At 37.3% G+C, this 13007-nt stretch overlaps 1 protein-coding gene across 1 annotated transcript in view; it reads right to left on the reverse strand.

Moving 5' to 3' along the window:
* Positions 1-279: 279 nt before the first annotated feature.
* Positions 280-13007, reverse strand: part of GNAT3 (G protein subunit alpha transducin 3) — a 59977-nt gene continuing 47249 nt past the window's right edge. The window contains exons 6-8 of the mRNA XM_027574314.1: positions 3892-4021; positions 3534-3687; positions 280-470 (exon numbers count right to left, since the gene is read on the reverse strand). Coding sequence (XP_027430115.1) covers positions 280-470; positions 3534-3687; positions 3892-4021 — 475 coding nt within the window. The remainder of the gene's footprint in view (positions 471-3533; positions 3688-3891; positions 4022-13007) is intronic.

A 13007-nucleotide genomic window follows, 5' to 3' on the forward strand; every position in this document is an offset into this window, starting at 1 on the left:
TTTCTTTTGCATATGGAATTTTTCATCAACAAGTACATCTCTAGTGAACATTTCATTAACAACTTACTGATTGGAGGAATTGACCAATCATGAATAGTCCTCAATGTCCCAGAGAAATTGAAACTTACCCAGATATAGCTGACAATATAGTAAAATTTTTGTATGAGAACTTTTTGTTTTAGAACACTAATCTGTTAAAACTAAACACATCACACAGCACCTTTCCTTTTGTATCTTGAAAAGTGTACATTAGCAAGAGTGGAAGAAAAAAAGGATTGATTAGAAAAGCCCACAGTCTTTTAGATTCTCTTTGATTATTATATCTGTAACTGCATCAAACACGAACTTGACATTTTGGGTGTCTGTAGCACACGTCATGTGGGAATAAATTTCCTTATCTTCTTTCTTTAAATTCAGGTCTAGAAACTGGTTTTTGATGTAGTTCCCTGCATCTTCAAATGTATTTGGTCCTTGTTAAAAAAAAAAAAAAGAAAAGAAACATTAATTGCATTTTAAAAGGAATAAAATTAGAAATATCACTAAGTTTTAGGATTTTACTTTGTGTGCTGCTCTTTGATATACTCAGTATTGAAAAATCAAGATGGCAATGGCCAGTTATCTGGGATTTATGCGATATTAAATTTGTGCCGGGAACTATGCTTGCCCCACTGAGTGGGGGCTTCACTTGCCTCAAATACTCACAATACAGTAAAAATACTAACATACATACATAAATGAGCAATGAAGTCTACATATATGACAAGGACTGTGCATTTATCTGTGTAGGGGTGTGTGTGTGTGTATGTGTGTGTGTGTGTGTGTGTGTGTGTGTGTGTGTGTGTTTTAATATGAACTACAAGAAGAATAGCAATTGTAGATGAGTGGACTACAGAACGAGGTGGTGTTTGAGCTGGATCTTGAGGGGGAGCTAGAAGAGAGAAGGAAGTAGTCTGAGTGAAGGCCAAAAAGTGGGAGTGAGAATGGCCTGTGTCAGTAGACTTGAGGGTAGGGTTGAGAGTCAAACGTGCACTTTGGAGAGTCTAGTTGGATGGAAAGGACAGATTTTTGCAGAGGAATTGTAGCAAATCAAGTAGAATGGATGGTATAGGTCAGATTATGGACTATGTTGCTAACCAAACAAAGGAATTGAGATGACATAGGTGAAACTGGAGAGAGCTGTCCTTGACTGATGCTTTAGTAGAGCTAAATGGAGAGTTGATGAGGGGTGGGCTCGGGACTGGTGAGCCTTGTAGCAGGACACACAATGGATCAACTGGGAAAAGGCAGAAAAAGAAATACAGACGCTAAGAAACACAAGGCAGCAAAAAGTGACCCGGGTTGATGGGCTTTATAACAGAATATACTTTCAGGGAACCTAACATAGGATAGGGCAGCAGCATGAAAATTTTCCAAGGAGACACAATTTGTGTTCCTCACTTTATTGTAACTAGGAGAAAAATTCCATGAGAGACCATCTTTAAAAAGATGTAACGTGGCTAAAGTCCAAAACACTAATAATACCAAATGCTGGCAAAGATGTGGAGCCACAGGAACTCAAAATGGTACAGACCCTTTGGAAGGCAGTTGGGCAGTTTCTTACAAAGCTAAACATAGTTTTACTATACAGCCCAACACATGAGCTTCTAGATATTTGCACAAAAACTTACATGTACACAGAATCCTGGACATAGATGTTTATAGCAGCTTTATTCGTAATTGCCAAAAATTGGAAGTAACTAAGATGTCTTTCGATAGGTGAAAGATTAAAGAAACTGGTTTTTGGAGTGAAATATTATTTAGCAATAAAAGGAAATGGGGCTATCAACCCATGAGAAGACATGGAGGAAATTTAAATGCATATAGTTTTTAAAATGAAAAGTGAAAGCCGTCTGTCAGAAAATGCCATATATTGTATGATTACAGCTCTGTGACGTTCTGGAAAGGGCACAACTGTAAAAAAGATCAGAGGTTGCCACAAGTTGGACGGGAGGGGCAAAGCTGATGACTTTTATGGCAGTGGAACTATTCTGTATGTTACTATAATGGTAGGGACATGACATGAATTTGCAAAGCTCACAGAACTGCATGACACAGAGTGCCCCTAAATAAACTATGGACTTTAGTCATAACGTAACAATACCTGTTAGTCAGTTGTCACAAATATACCACATCAATGCAAAATGTGAATAATAAGGGAAATGGGAAGCTGGCCAGAGAGGGAGTAGATAAGAACTCTGCCTTTTCCATTCATTTGCCCTGTAAACTGAAAACTGCTCTAAGAAATAAAGCCTATTCGTCAGAAGAGAACATACAGAGCTTCATTGAGTCTATATTTAGTTTGTAATATTCAACATGGAATCATGACTATGTTTAATCACATGATAAATGTGTTAAAATATAATTAATATTTACAAAGCTAGAAGAAAGATAGAAGCACTAGTTTTAGATTAGCGTAAATAGCTACTATGACAGAATGCTATGCTTCAAGTAACATCTAGGCTACCCATGAAACAAAGTGGTGGAATTGGGCTTCTATTTGTGCTTTTTTAAATTAATTTTTTTAGAAGATTTTATTTATTTGAGAGAGCAAGCGTACACATGAGTGGGGGGGGGAGAGGCAGAGGGAGAGGGAGAAGCAGATCCCCCACTGAGCAGGGGGCCTGACGTGGAGCTCCACCTGAGCCAAAGGCAGACGCTTAACGGACTGAGCCACGCAGGCACCCGTTTGTCTTTTAATTCATAAGTGTTTCCGTCTTATACACAGTTTCATTAACAGAGCATGTAGCTATATTAAAAAAAAAAAGGTGTCTCTGAAGGAAAAAAAAACCCACTTATAGAACCTGACATTTATAGTCATTAACAGGATCAGCACTAACATTCTAGGACCTAGGAAAACTGGAAAATGAAAACTGGAAAGAGAAAATGTCACTATTCTCAAAAATCATCCAAACTGTCCCTCAGGAAACTTAATTCAGACTTTGAGAAACAACCGCATTATAAAGTTTCATCAGGAGATACATAAAAAGTGCCAATTTGCGGGGGCGGGTGCCTGGGTGGCGCAGTCAGCTGGGCCTCTGACTCTTGGTTTCAGCTCAGGTCATGATCTCTGGATCTTGAGATTGGGCCCTGCGTCAGGCTCCCTACTCGGCGCAGAGTCTGCTAGGACTCTCTCTGCTCCTCCTGCTTGTTTTCTCCTCTCTTGCGAATAAAATTAATCTTTAAAAAATGCCAATTTGTAATATATTATATTGTTTATAATGTTTAAGATAATACAGTTTGTGGTGTTGTTTAATACATAGATTAGCAACGCTGGTCAACCTAACCTCCTATTTATTCGTTAGAGCTTTTCTTTAGTGCCGGCAGTGTAGAGAGGCGTTTCCTATTTAGCTGCAAGACTTCTTCCAGTTTGGGTCATACATGTGACTCAAGCAATTATCATAAGCCTCAACTTCATAAATGTTACCTGTCAAGATGAAGACAGGAAAATAGAGGTCTATATAAGAGTTTTGTACGGAATTAAAAAAGTATCTTACCAGTGTATTCCGGAAAGCAGACACTAAGATGCACTTTGGTTACTTTTTCTTGAAAAAGATCTTTTTTATTGAGAAACAGGACAATGGAGGTGGTTGCAAAGTACTTGTGATTACAGATACTGTTGAACAGGTGAAGGCTCTCATGCATTCTGTTCTGTTAGGGATAAAGATGAGCATGTGTAGGATTATTATTGGCAAAATATTAACATTGGGCATTATAAGCAAGGATCTAGAAGTAACGTCTATGTTTGGAAGATCTTCCCTGAGTTGGGGAATGTGGTAGTCATGTTGGGAAGCACCGATGCTTGGTTTTTTGCTTGTTTGTTTTACCCTGGCTTTATTTTCCGTTGAGACTTACCACTTCCTCGTCTTCCACCAGGACCATGTCATAGGCACTGAGTGCTGCACAAAATATAATACATGTAACATCTTCAAAGCAGTGAATCCATTTCTTTCTCTCAGATCTCTGTCCTCCTACATCGAACATTCTTTAAAAAAATAAAAACACGGTAACAAGTCTCAGAAATACCCACCGAAAGTTACATTAATATTAACATTTAGAACTATAAATGAACGCTCTCATATCTTCAAAAGATTGTCTTTTGTTTTCATTGATTATAAAATATTTTATTTGGCCAATTTGCAGCTCAAGGACTACAGAAACAAAAAGTTCATCTTTTTTTCTTTATATATGTATTTTTGTATTCATGCAAGCTAGATAAAATCGCATACTGACTTTGAGGAACTGCGCAATTTTTAGCAGTTTACAGTTTTAGTAAGAAATTTACTAGACTTGACAGATTTTTGATCAAAGTCAATGCAGAATGTGGAAGTGTTACATTGATCGCTATGTTGTACACCTAAAACTAATAGAACACTGCATGTGAACTGTACAGGAACTAAAATTTTAAAAAAGTCTATGCATAGTCTTAAATGAACAGAACCTACAAAAAGATTGGAAGCTAACATAGTTCTAATACTATGATTCTTGCTTCTTCTCTTAGTTCTTCCCTCCTTCCTTTCTTCATTCATTCAATTATTGTTTGCACTTTTTGTGCCAGACACTGTGTTAGGCCTACCAACAGAAAGATGAAAAGATACGGTCACTATCTTCAAAGAGCCTGCTGTCTCAGAGAGAGAAAACCAATATGTTATTATAGGATTATATGATAAATAATCTTTTACTTTAAAGATTGTATTTATTTGAGAGAGAGAGGGAGAGAGAGAAAGCGAGGGGAGGGGCAGAGAGAGAGGGAATCTCAAGCAGACTCCTTGCCCAGTGTGGAGTCTGACAGGGGGCTCGATCCCATGACCCTGAGATCATGACCCCAGCCGAAACCAACCATCGGACACTTAACTGACTGAGCCACCCCGGTGCCCGGCACCATATAATGAGTATCCTAATACACAAGGTAAAATATGAGCCCAGAGGAAAATCTAAGTCAGCCTGAGTCATCTTGGAACTTCCTCAGAGGAGATGTTTGAAGATGTGGCTCTCCCCCAGTGCTAGTATTTTGGTAAAAGTCCCCATCATGGACCTAGTAACTCAGTAAAGAAACGAGGATCTCTTCTTAAGACCATCCTTTCCCTTGGGGCGCCTGGGTGGCTCAGTTGGTTAAGCGACTGCCTTCGGCTCAGGTCATGATCCTGGAGTCCCAGGATCGAGTCCCGCATCGGGCTCCCTGCTCAGCAGGGAGTCTGCTTCTCCCTCTGACCCTCTTCCCTCTCATGCTCTCTATCTCTCATTCTCTCTCTCTCAAATAAATAAAATCTTTAAAAAAAAAAAAAAAAAAAAAAAAAAAAAAAGACCATCCTTTCCCTTACCCTCCATATAACACGCATGCAAAATGCAGTTCCCAATTCATCCACTTCTCTCCAAGGCCCCTTCACTTGTCCAAGCCACCAACATTTCTCAGCACGGCCACAGCCAGAGTTCTGCAACTTCCTGCAGGCTTCTCAGCCATAGGACAACACACAGGCCGGTCTGATGACCCCTAAAGCTCTGGAGATTTTGGTTCCTGCTTACTTTTCCCAGCTTAATTCATACCACTTTCTTCTTTAATACAGTGAGATCACAAGGCTACTCTTGAAGCTCCTTTAGTATAAACCTAACCTTTTGCTGCTTCAGGACTTTGGCACAGCCTGTCTCCTTCCCAGGTGACATGACTCCTTTCTTCATGACATGACCCTGCCTCATTCTAACCTCGCAGGTCTTACAGTCAGTGTCTCCTCCACAAGGAAGCCACCTCGAGCCTCCATGTGAATTGTGTCTCTCCCCATCACCATTTACTTTCTCTCACATCATTTTCTTTCCTATAAAGGATTGCTTTATAGGATAGTGTTAATGGGACCGGGGGCGGGGTTTGATATCAAGTGCCCATGTCAGTTATCAAGGAAAGAGAGAACATGGCATGTCTGGGGTAAGCACAGAATTTATATTTTCAGGAACGTGAAAACTTAGCTAAAACCATCGAGATAAATGGCCTGATAATTATTTCATTTATTCAATGAATATTTATTTATTTATTTATTTATTTATTTATAGATTTATTTATTTGACAGAGAGAACACAAGAGCAGGAACACAAGCAGGGGGAGTGGGAGAAGGAGAAGCAGACTTCCCGCCAAGCAGGAAGCCCGATGCGGGGCTCGATCCCAGGACCCTGGGATCAAGACCTCAGCTGAAGGCAGATGCTTAACGGCTGAGTCCCCCAGGCGCCCCTATTCAATGAATATTTATTGATCATGCCAGGCATTAGAGATTCAACCTCAGGAATTTCTAATCTATGTGGGGGTGGCGGCGGCAGTGGTGATGGGGCGTGTGTTTGTGTGTGTGTGTGTGTGTGTGTGTGTGTGTGTGTGTGTGTTTGTGAACAGACTTAGGATATAGAGAGAGGGAGTGTAGGGGTGGGTCATAATTTGAACTAAACTAACTGGAAACTGCTAACTAAAAATTTAAGGAGTTGAGGGATTAAGCCAAGCGAATGTCTGGGGAAACGTTCCAGGTAGAGGCAGTGGAGGAAACAGGAAGAGCAAAGGATTCGAGCAGACAGGAGTAAACCTGACATGTTAGTCTTGAAATAGATTAACTGGGTCTTTTGTATTACATGAGAAGATGACATTTATATTGCAATCAGTGGGGGAGCTATGGGAGATTTGGGGGTAGGGAATTAACATTGTTTGTTTGCTTGTTGTTATGTTAGGTCACTTTGATCTGAGGCCAGAAGATAGATTTGATAAGGAAGAGATTAGAGGCAGAAAAAGAATTTATGGGGCTTTCATAATAGTTTAACCACAACATGTTAACTACCGAGAAGCATCCAAGCTGTACAGAGATTTCAAAGGCAGCAACCGTACCTGGGGTAATAAATGCCAATCAGCTGACTTGTTGAAGATAATCAAAAGTAGAATACATTGTAGAGTACATTCTACTTACTTTAATCCTGCTGTGTGAGCCAGGAAGAGAACAGACATATAGAATTGATTTCCTCAAATCTACACACACACACACACACACACACACACACACACACACACACACACACCCCAACCCACGCAAAAAGACTTCAGTAGTAGATTGAAAGAAGAGATGCTCACAATATTCAAGATAATGTTGAAGAGTTCAGTAGTTAAGTGCTTTGGAAATTGAAATCCAGTGTCAATAAGCACTGTTATAGGTGCTGCTAATACCAAACCTTCTGCAGTATCAGACTTGTAATAGAAATGGAGGAAGAGAACAAAATATTGACTTTAAGTTTATATTATGTGTAAACCAACCAACACATTTAATTTTTAAAAATGAGTCAACACTCTTATGGAAGCAAAGATAATTAATATGTGGTCAGACCTTTAAATTGTAGTCAAATAATTTGTTGATCTATAAAAGTAATCTTAGTCTTTTTGCAGAATTTGAAAAATCATTTTATCTATAGTTTTGTTGAAATTATGAAATGTAGTACACATGGAAATAATTTAGATCATGACTTTTATTTCCTCCATAAGTTCCCACCAATTGTAATGTCTTAATCTTAATTTAACATGCCTAATGAGAGTTTATTTGCCAGGCATGTGAGCAATCTACAACAATTGACTCAAATTTTAAACTATAAACTCATAAGGTAGGTACAATTATTATTTCTACTTTTCATATGAAAAGTTAAAGCAACTAGCCCATGGCTTATTAATGCAAGTCCTATTTGTGGAGGCTATTATGTACCAGGCACCATGATAGGTTCTGTGGGTATGATCGTGAAGCTTTGTTGTGAAGCTCATCAAGTGTAAATTTATTTATTTGGACCAGAGTTCCTCAGTTAATACCTAGTGTCCACAGTTAGCTTTAAAACTCTTAAACTCTCACCAGTGGGCTGGAATTACCTTCGCTGTAGTCTGTCTTTTTTCCCTTAGGGTCAGACAGTAGTTCTGTATGTTGTCAAACTGGGCAAAAATGTAAAACTCTTCCCTTCCCAGGTGTTTTGTTCCATGATTTTAATGGTGATAGTACAGACTGTCAGGATTCTGGGTGTTGTGTGTATTCTCCATTTGGTCATAGACAAATATATGATGGATCATTTGTTGACACAGAAATGTGATACTGTGACTGAACAAAAATACATTAACTTGAGGATTTTGGTGTGTTGAGGATTGACTATGCATCAGTAGGTTTAAACTCCTGGCAAGCTTTTCAAACTAAAACCACCTGTTGTGTCTCCACCCACTAGATTTGAATATGTAAGTATCTCCCTGATTCTTGTTTTCTCTTTTGTTATAGTCCTCTCTTCAGGGTTTGCTTCCATCATGGGCATCCCACAGTGGAGAGTGAACAGAATGAGGAGAAAAGTTGCTGGATGAATAGAATGTCTGTGCTAAGAGAGCCTGATATTGAATTTCTACAGTAGAAATGATATTGCAGTAGGAACCAAACTCCAGGACACCTTGGTTAAGTTTTCTCCACGAGATAAATGGGACGTGTGTTTGTCTAACTAACATTTCTTTTTGAGTCTCTTTTTCTTTGCTTTTATGACCAACTAAATAAGCTATTTCCATCTATCTGATGATTTCTTTTTAATTACTTCTGTATGTTCAATTAGAGTATTTTCAAAACTTACAAATCTCAGGATATTCTACTAGTAGAACTGCTCAGATTCCTGGCACAGTGATCAAATATTTTATCTCAAAGAGGATAACCTTATGGCTCTCATGTTAATAGTTTTTAAATCAGAAAAAAAAATTGCAGGGAGCCCTTTGCAATGAAAACAGTAATAAGAATTATCAAGATATGGATATCACCAATTTATGAACTCTGGGGGGAATTTAAACTCCCCAGGAAAAGGGAAAAACAGAAACTTCACGTACTTTCTATGTTTTTCTTTTCTACAATGTAATGATCTCAAACGACTTTCCCAAGAAATAGAATATTTGAAAAATCTTTGAGATGAAATTCAGAGCAAGCCCAGCAAACTCACTAGCTCTCTCCTGATGTTTTCTGATCATCCAGCTTCTTCACAGCCTACTGTTGACATTACCACCTTTGTGTAAGGGTAGCTATTCTCCTCTTCCGGTAAATATGTACAATTAGTGAGGGGTATAATGTGTAATATGACCCTTAGACCACTGTTCTTTTAATGTATCATGCAGCCTTCCGTAAACGTGTTTTAATAGGCTAAGCTTTCTCCTGAGGAAGGGAAGACAAAGATTTGTCCTCTGAGGGTTTTGTCATATTGATAAAAAGGGCTTTCGAAAGTCTTAGATGGCATGCTAATTACCTTCTCATTTTATGACTCACCTGATCAACACTGGTGTGTGTCTATGTGCATGTGCTCAGGTTGATGTTAGAGACAAAGGTCCAGGAAGCATAGAACATGCCATCTGCCATTACAGAATTTAAATATTCATTAGCAAATCAGACCAACAGCTGGAGTTTTGCTTTCATACTGAGTCTACTGGATATTATGTTAGCTCTAAGAAGTTATGTGTTGTGTTGCTGCTATTGTAGTAATTTCTTTTCATACATCTCTCCTCACTTTTAGCTCTTCCTCTAAATTTTAATTTGGGACTTATTTTAGAGGTGTAAAGCATTAAAACCTATTGAAACAATTTAGAGATTCCCAAAGTAGAAGCCTTTACTTAAATATTTCATTGAATAAGAAATATCTATCTAAAAAATATATGTAAGGATATATGAGTATAGAAATATATCAGAATAGGGGTGCCTGGGTGGCTCAGTCGGTTAAGTGTCTGCCTTCGGCTCAGGTCATGATCCCAGGGTCCTGGGATCGAGCCCCACATCGGGCTCCCTGCTCGGCGAGGAGCCTGCTTCTCCCTCTCCCACTCCCCCTGCTTGCGTTCCCTCTCTCGTTGTGTCTCTCTCTGTCAAATAAATAAAATCTTTAAAAAAAAGAGAAATATATCAGAATATACATGAATGTGAATACATGTATATTCCATCATGACCATTTTGTGAAAAACAAAAGGAGAAATCCGAGAAAAACATGCAATCTCGCTGACTGAACATTTGGATTGGTCAAATCTACAGGGACAATTAATGAGATAAACTTACATGTGATACAGATTGAGTCCCCTTGATTCCCTGAGGAGTGAAAGTAACCAGAGTCTTCATGATAGTGAATGGAATGTGCAGTTCTCATTTTTGGGTGAAGAAGTTTTGTTTTACTTATTAATTTTTTGGTAATACATATTTCCTTATTACATCTGATATTTCAGTTAGAATTCTTAAATTAAAAAAAAAAAGGTTAATGCCTGAGCTGTACAATACAGCTAAAAATCCACAGGCAAGTCTTTTAAGTAACAGTTGAACATTGATTATTTGTTAAACTACCTATAGCATTAACATAGGGCGAGTCATCAGGGTTTTATGGCTTTATATTCAGCAGTTGAGTTGTGTAGTCTATTTTAAACAACTGGGAAAGCTGATGAATTTTATGGCTTTATGTCCAACAGTTGGCTAAATATTTAACCACACCAGATTATTCACACTTAATATTAGAATAGATTATAATGAAGTAATCTGTACTTTGTAGTGCTTACAAAATTATTACATAATCTAGGATAGCCAAAAATTACTAATGCTACTGCAGCTAATTTGTTAGAAGTCTTTGCTCTTCTTATAAGTATATGACTTCTCTTGGAAAAAAAAAAATCACAATTTCTGACATCTATATATTTGACCACAGAAAAAGCAGACCTAATCTGAGTTGGAATTTATTTTAAATTATTATGTTGAGTGGAGTCGTTCCAAGATAATTGGTTGTATCAGAATTGACATAACTTCTTAAGATGGCCATATAGATCTATGTCATCACTATACAGACATAACAAAGTGGCCTAACCAAGTCTTTCCCTTGTGCCAAGTTCTGAAATATTTTCAGACAAAAGAGATATGCACAGAGATCATTCTAGATCCCTTAATTGCTTGTGATTAAAAAACAGAATCAAAAGGACTTATAACCATAAAAAAGTCAGATCTCTAAATGCTCATAGTTGTTAATAACATGATATACTTTCTACCAATGTGTGTGTGTCTGTTTGGAACTTAAAACGCCCACTAGATAATCCTCTAATTATTGAATAACCTAATTCATAAAATCATTAAAACATATTACTAGAATAAATTAGCCATGTTATAAAGCTTATTGTTTGGATAATATTGACAATGAACATACCTGAAACAAATAGAAAGTTATATATGAGTTATTGCTGTGTGAGATTTAATAGACAATGACAACGCTAATTTGGGATCTAGCAGCTGGGTAGACAATCAGACTCACTCCTAAGCTTATACCCCCACAAAAAGGAACCTAATGCACATGATCAATTTAAAATTCAAGAAAATTATAATTTATGTCGTATCAGAGATCCACTCAAACATTGTCGAAAATAGTTATGTTGAACTTACAAAACCTAAACTCCACATTGTAATAGCTGCTGACTTGTTTGATTTCCCCAGTTTTATGTCCTTTCGGTTCTCTTTTTAATTGTGGAACAATTAGGAAGAAAATGACTTCTCTATAATTATTTGATAGTCTTGTGAATCTTTAAGTTCTTTATCCTGAGGAATTATTTTATAACAAATAAAAGAGCTCACACTTGTATTTTCCATTTACATAGTACTTTCACATCTGTAAAAATAATTTCTTTCATGTTTGGCTGTTGGAGTTCTGGTTTGATAAGAACTCTAAGGTAATTTCCATTAAATTAGGTGATACAGGAAGATGATACAGTATATTGGCGGAGAGAATTTTTCATTTTGATGTTCCTGTTTAAAATTCTAGAGTTCTCTAATTTAATATGCAAATTAAATCTTTAGTTTTAAATAATCATCGGATGATGTATGCTATGTGAATACAAATCAATGCTAATGCAATATATTTTAATACCTGGGCACTTACTGAAATGAAGTTGGAAGGTATCTTATTTTTATACTTTCTATTTTGAAATACTACCAAATTTTACACTACAAAAGCCTGTGTGCACTTTTAGATAATCCTATTCAACCCTTCAAAAAAAAAAGTTATTTAACTGTGGGAATTTATTAAGGGATTAATATATCTCCGTTGCTGTGACCAAACTTAAAAATGTAATTAAGTGATTTTAAATAGTTCCTTAAGAAAGAAGAGTTGCCTTTTTTATATTTTGTAGTAAAACCTAAATATTTTCAAAATTTTATTGTTTAAATACTTGTGTTTAGAGAAACTCCCTGCATTTGAGTAATTAATATTCTCCATTTCCTTATAGAAGATGCCTTTTGTTAACAAACCCTCTTGAGCGGGAGGAAATACAAAACCTATTAAAAGAATTAAAAACCTGTTTTAGTGAATGGCAAAGAGGTAGTAGCTGTGTAGTATAGAGAATGTTACGTCAAAAGATGTCCTAACTTGGCTTTACAATCCAGTTCACAAACACCCTCCATTTCAGCATTGATGCTGTCATGGAGAATTTAACAGGCCCTTTCCTACTCCTTCGTAAGGGCCAGCGAGATATGAAAGTAGCGTAGGCAATCACCTACCTGTAGGACTCAGGGCCTCACAAACCACAGAACTGCAAAAGGACAAGAAAATGATGATGCACCGTTGGGAGTTTAGACGTATAATCTGAAGAGGCCTATTATGAGGTCACATATCTTTAATATGGTGTTTTATTTTTTAAAAATTAATGCAAATACTGTATTCTACTCAGAATATAATTTTTAAAATTTTATGACTATTATTTGGTACTGAGAGAAATAGATGTTCCAGGAAATGAATGTGACTTTCTGAGGTTTTGGGTGCTCATTGGTCGTTGTCATGTCCCTGGGTTTCAGAAGCACAGATGTGCGAAGGTACCAGAGCCTGTCAACTCAGAGATATCTCCCCAACAGGCTGTCATTTTATTCCCTGTTCCCTCTTCTCTCTGAAGGCAGTTACAGAGGACCAACAACACTGGAAGGAGCATTTACTCTATGGAAGAAAGAACGGTTTCT

The sequence above is a fragment of the Zalophus californianus genome, chromosome 12 (assembly GCF_009762305.2).
Source record: "Zalophus californianus isolate mZalCal1 chromosome 12, mZalCal1.pri.v2, whole genome shotgun sequence".
NCBI classification, from domain to species: Eukaryota; Metazoa; Chordata; class Mammalia; order Carnivora; family Otariidae; genus Zalophus; species Zalophus californianus.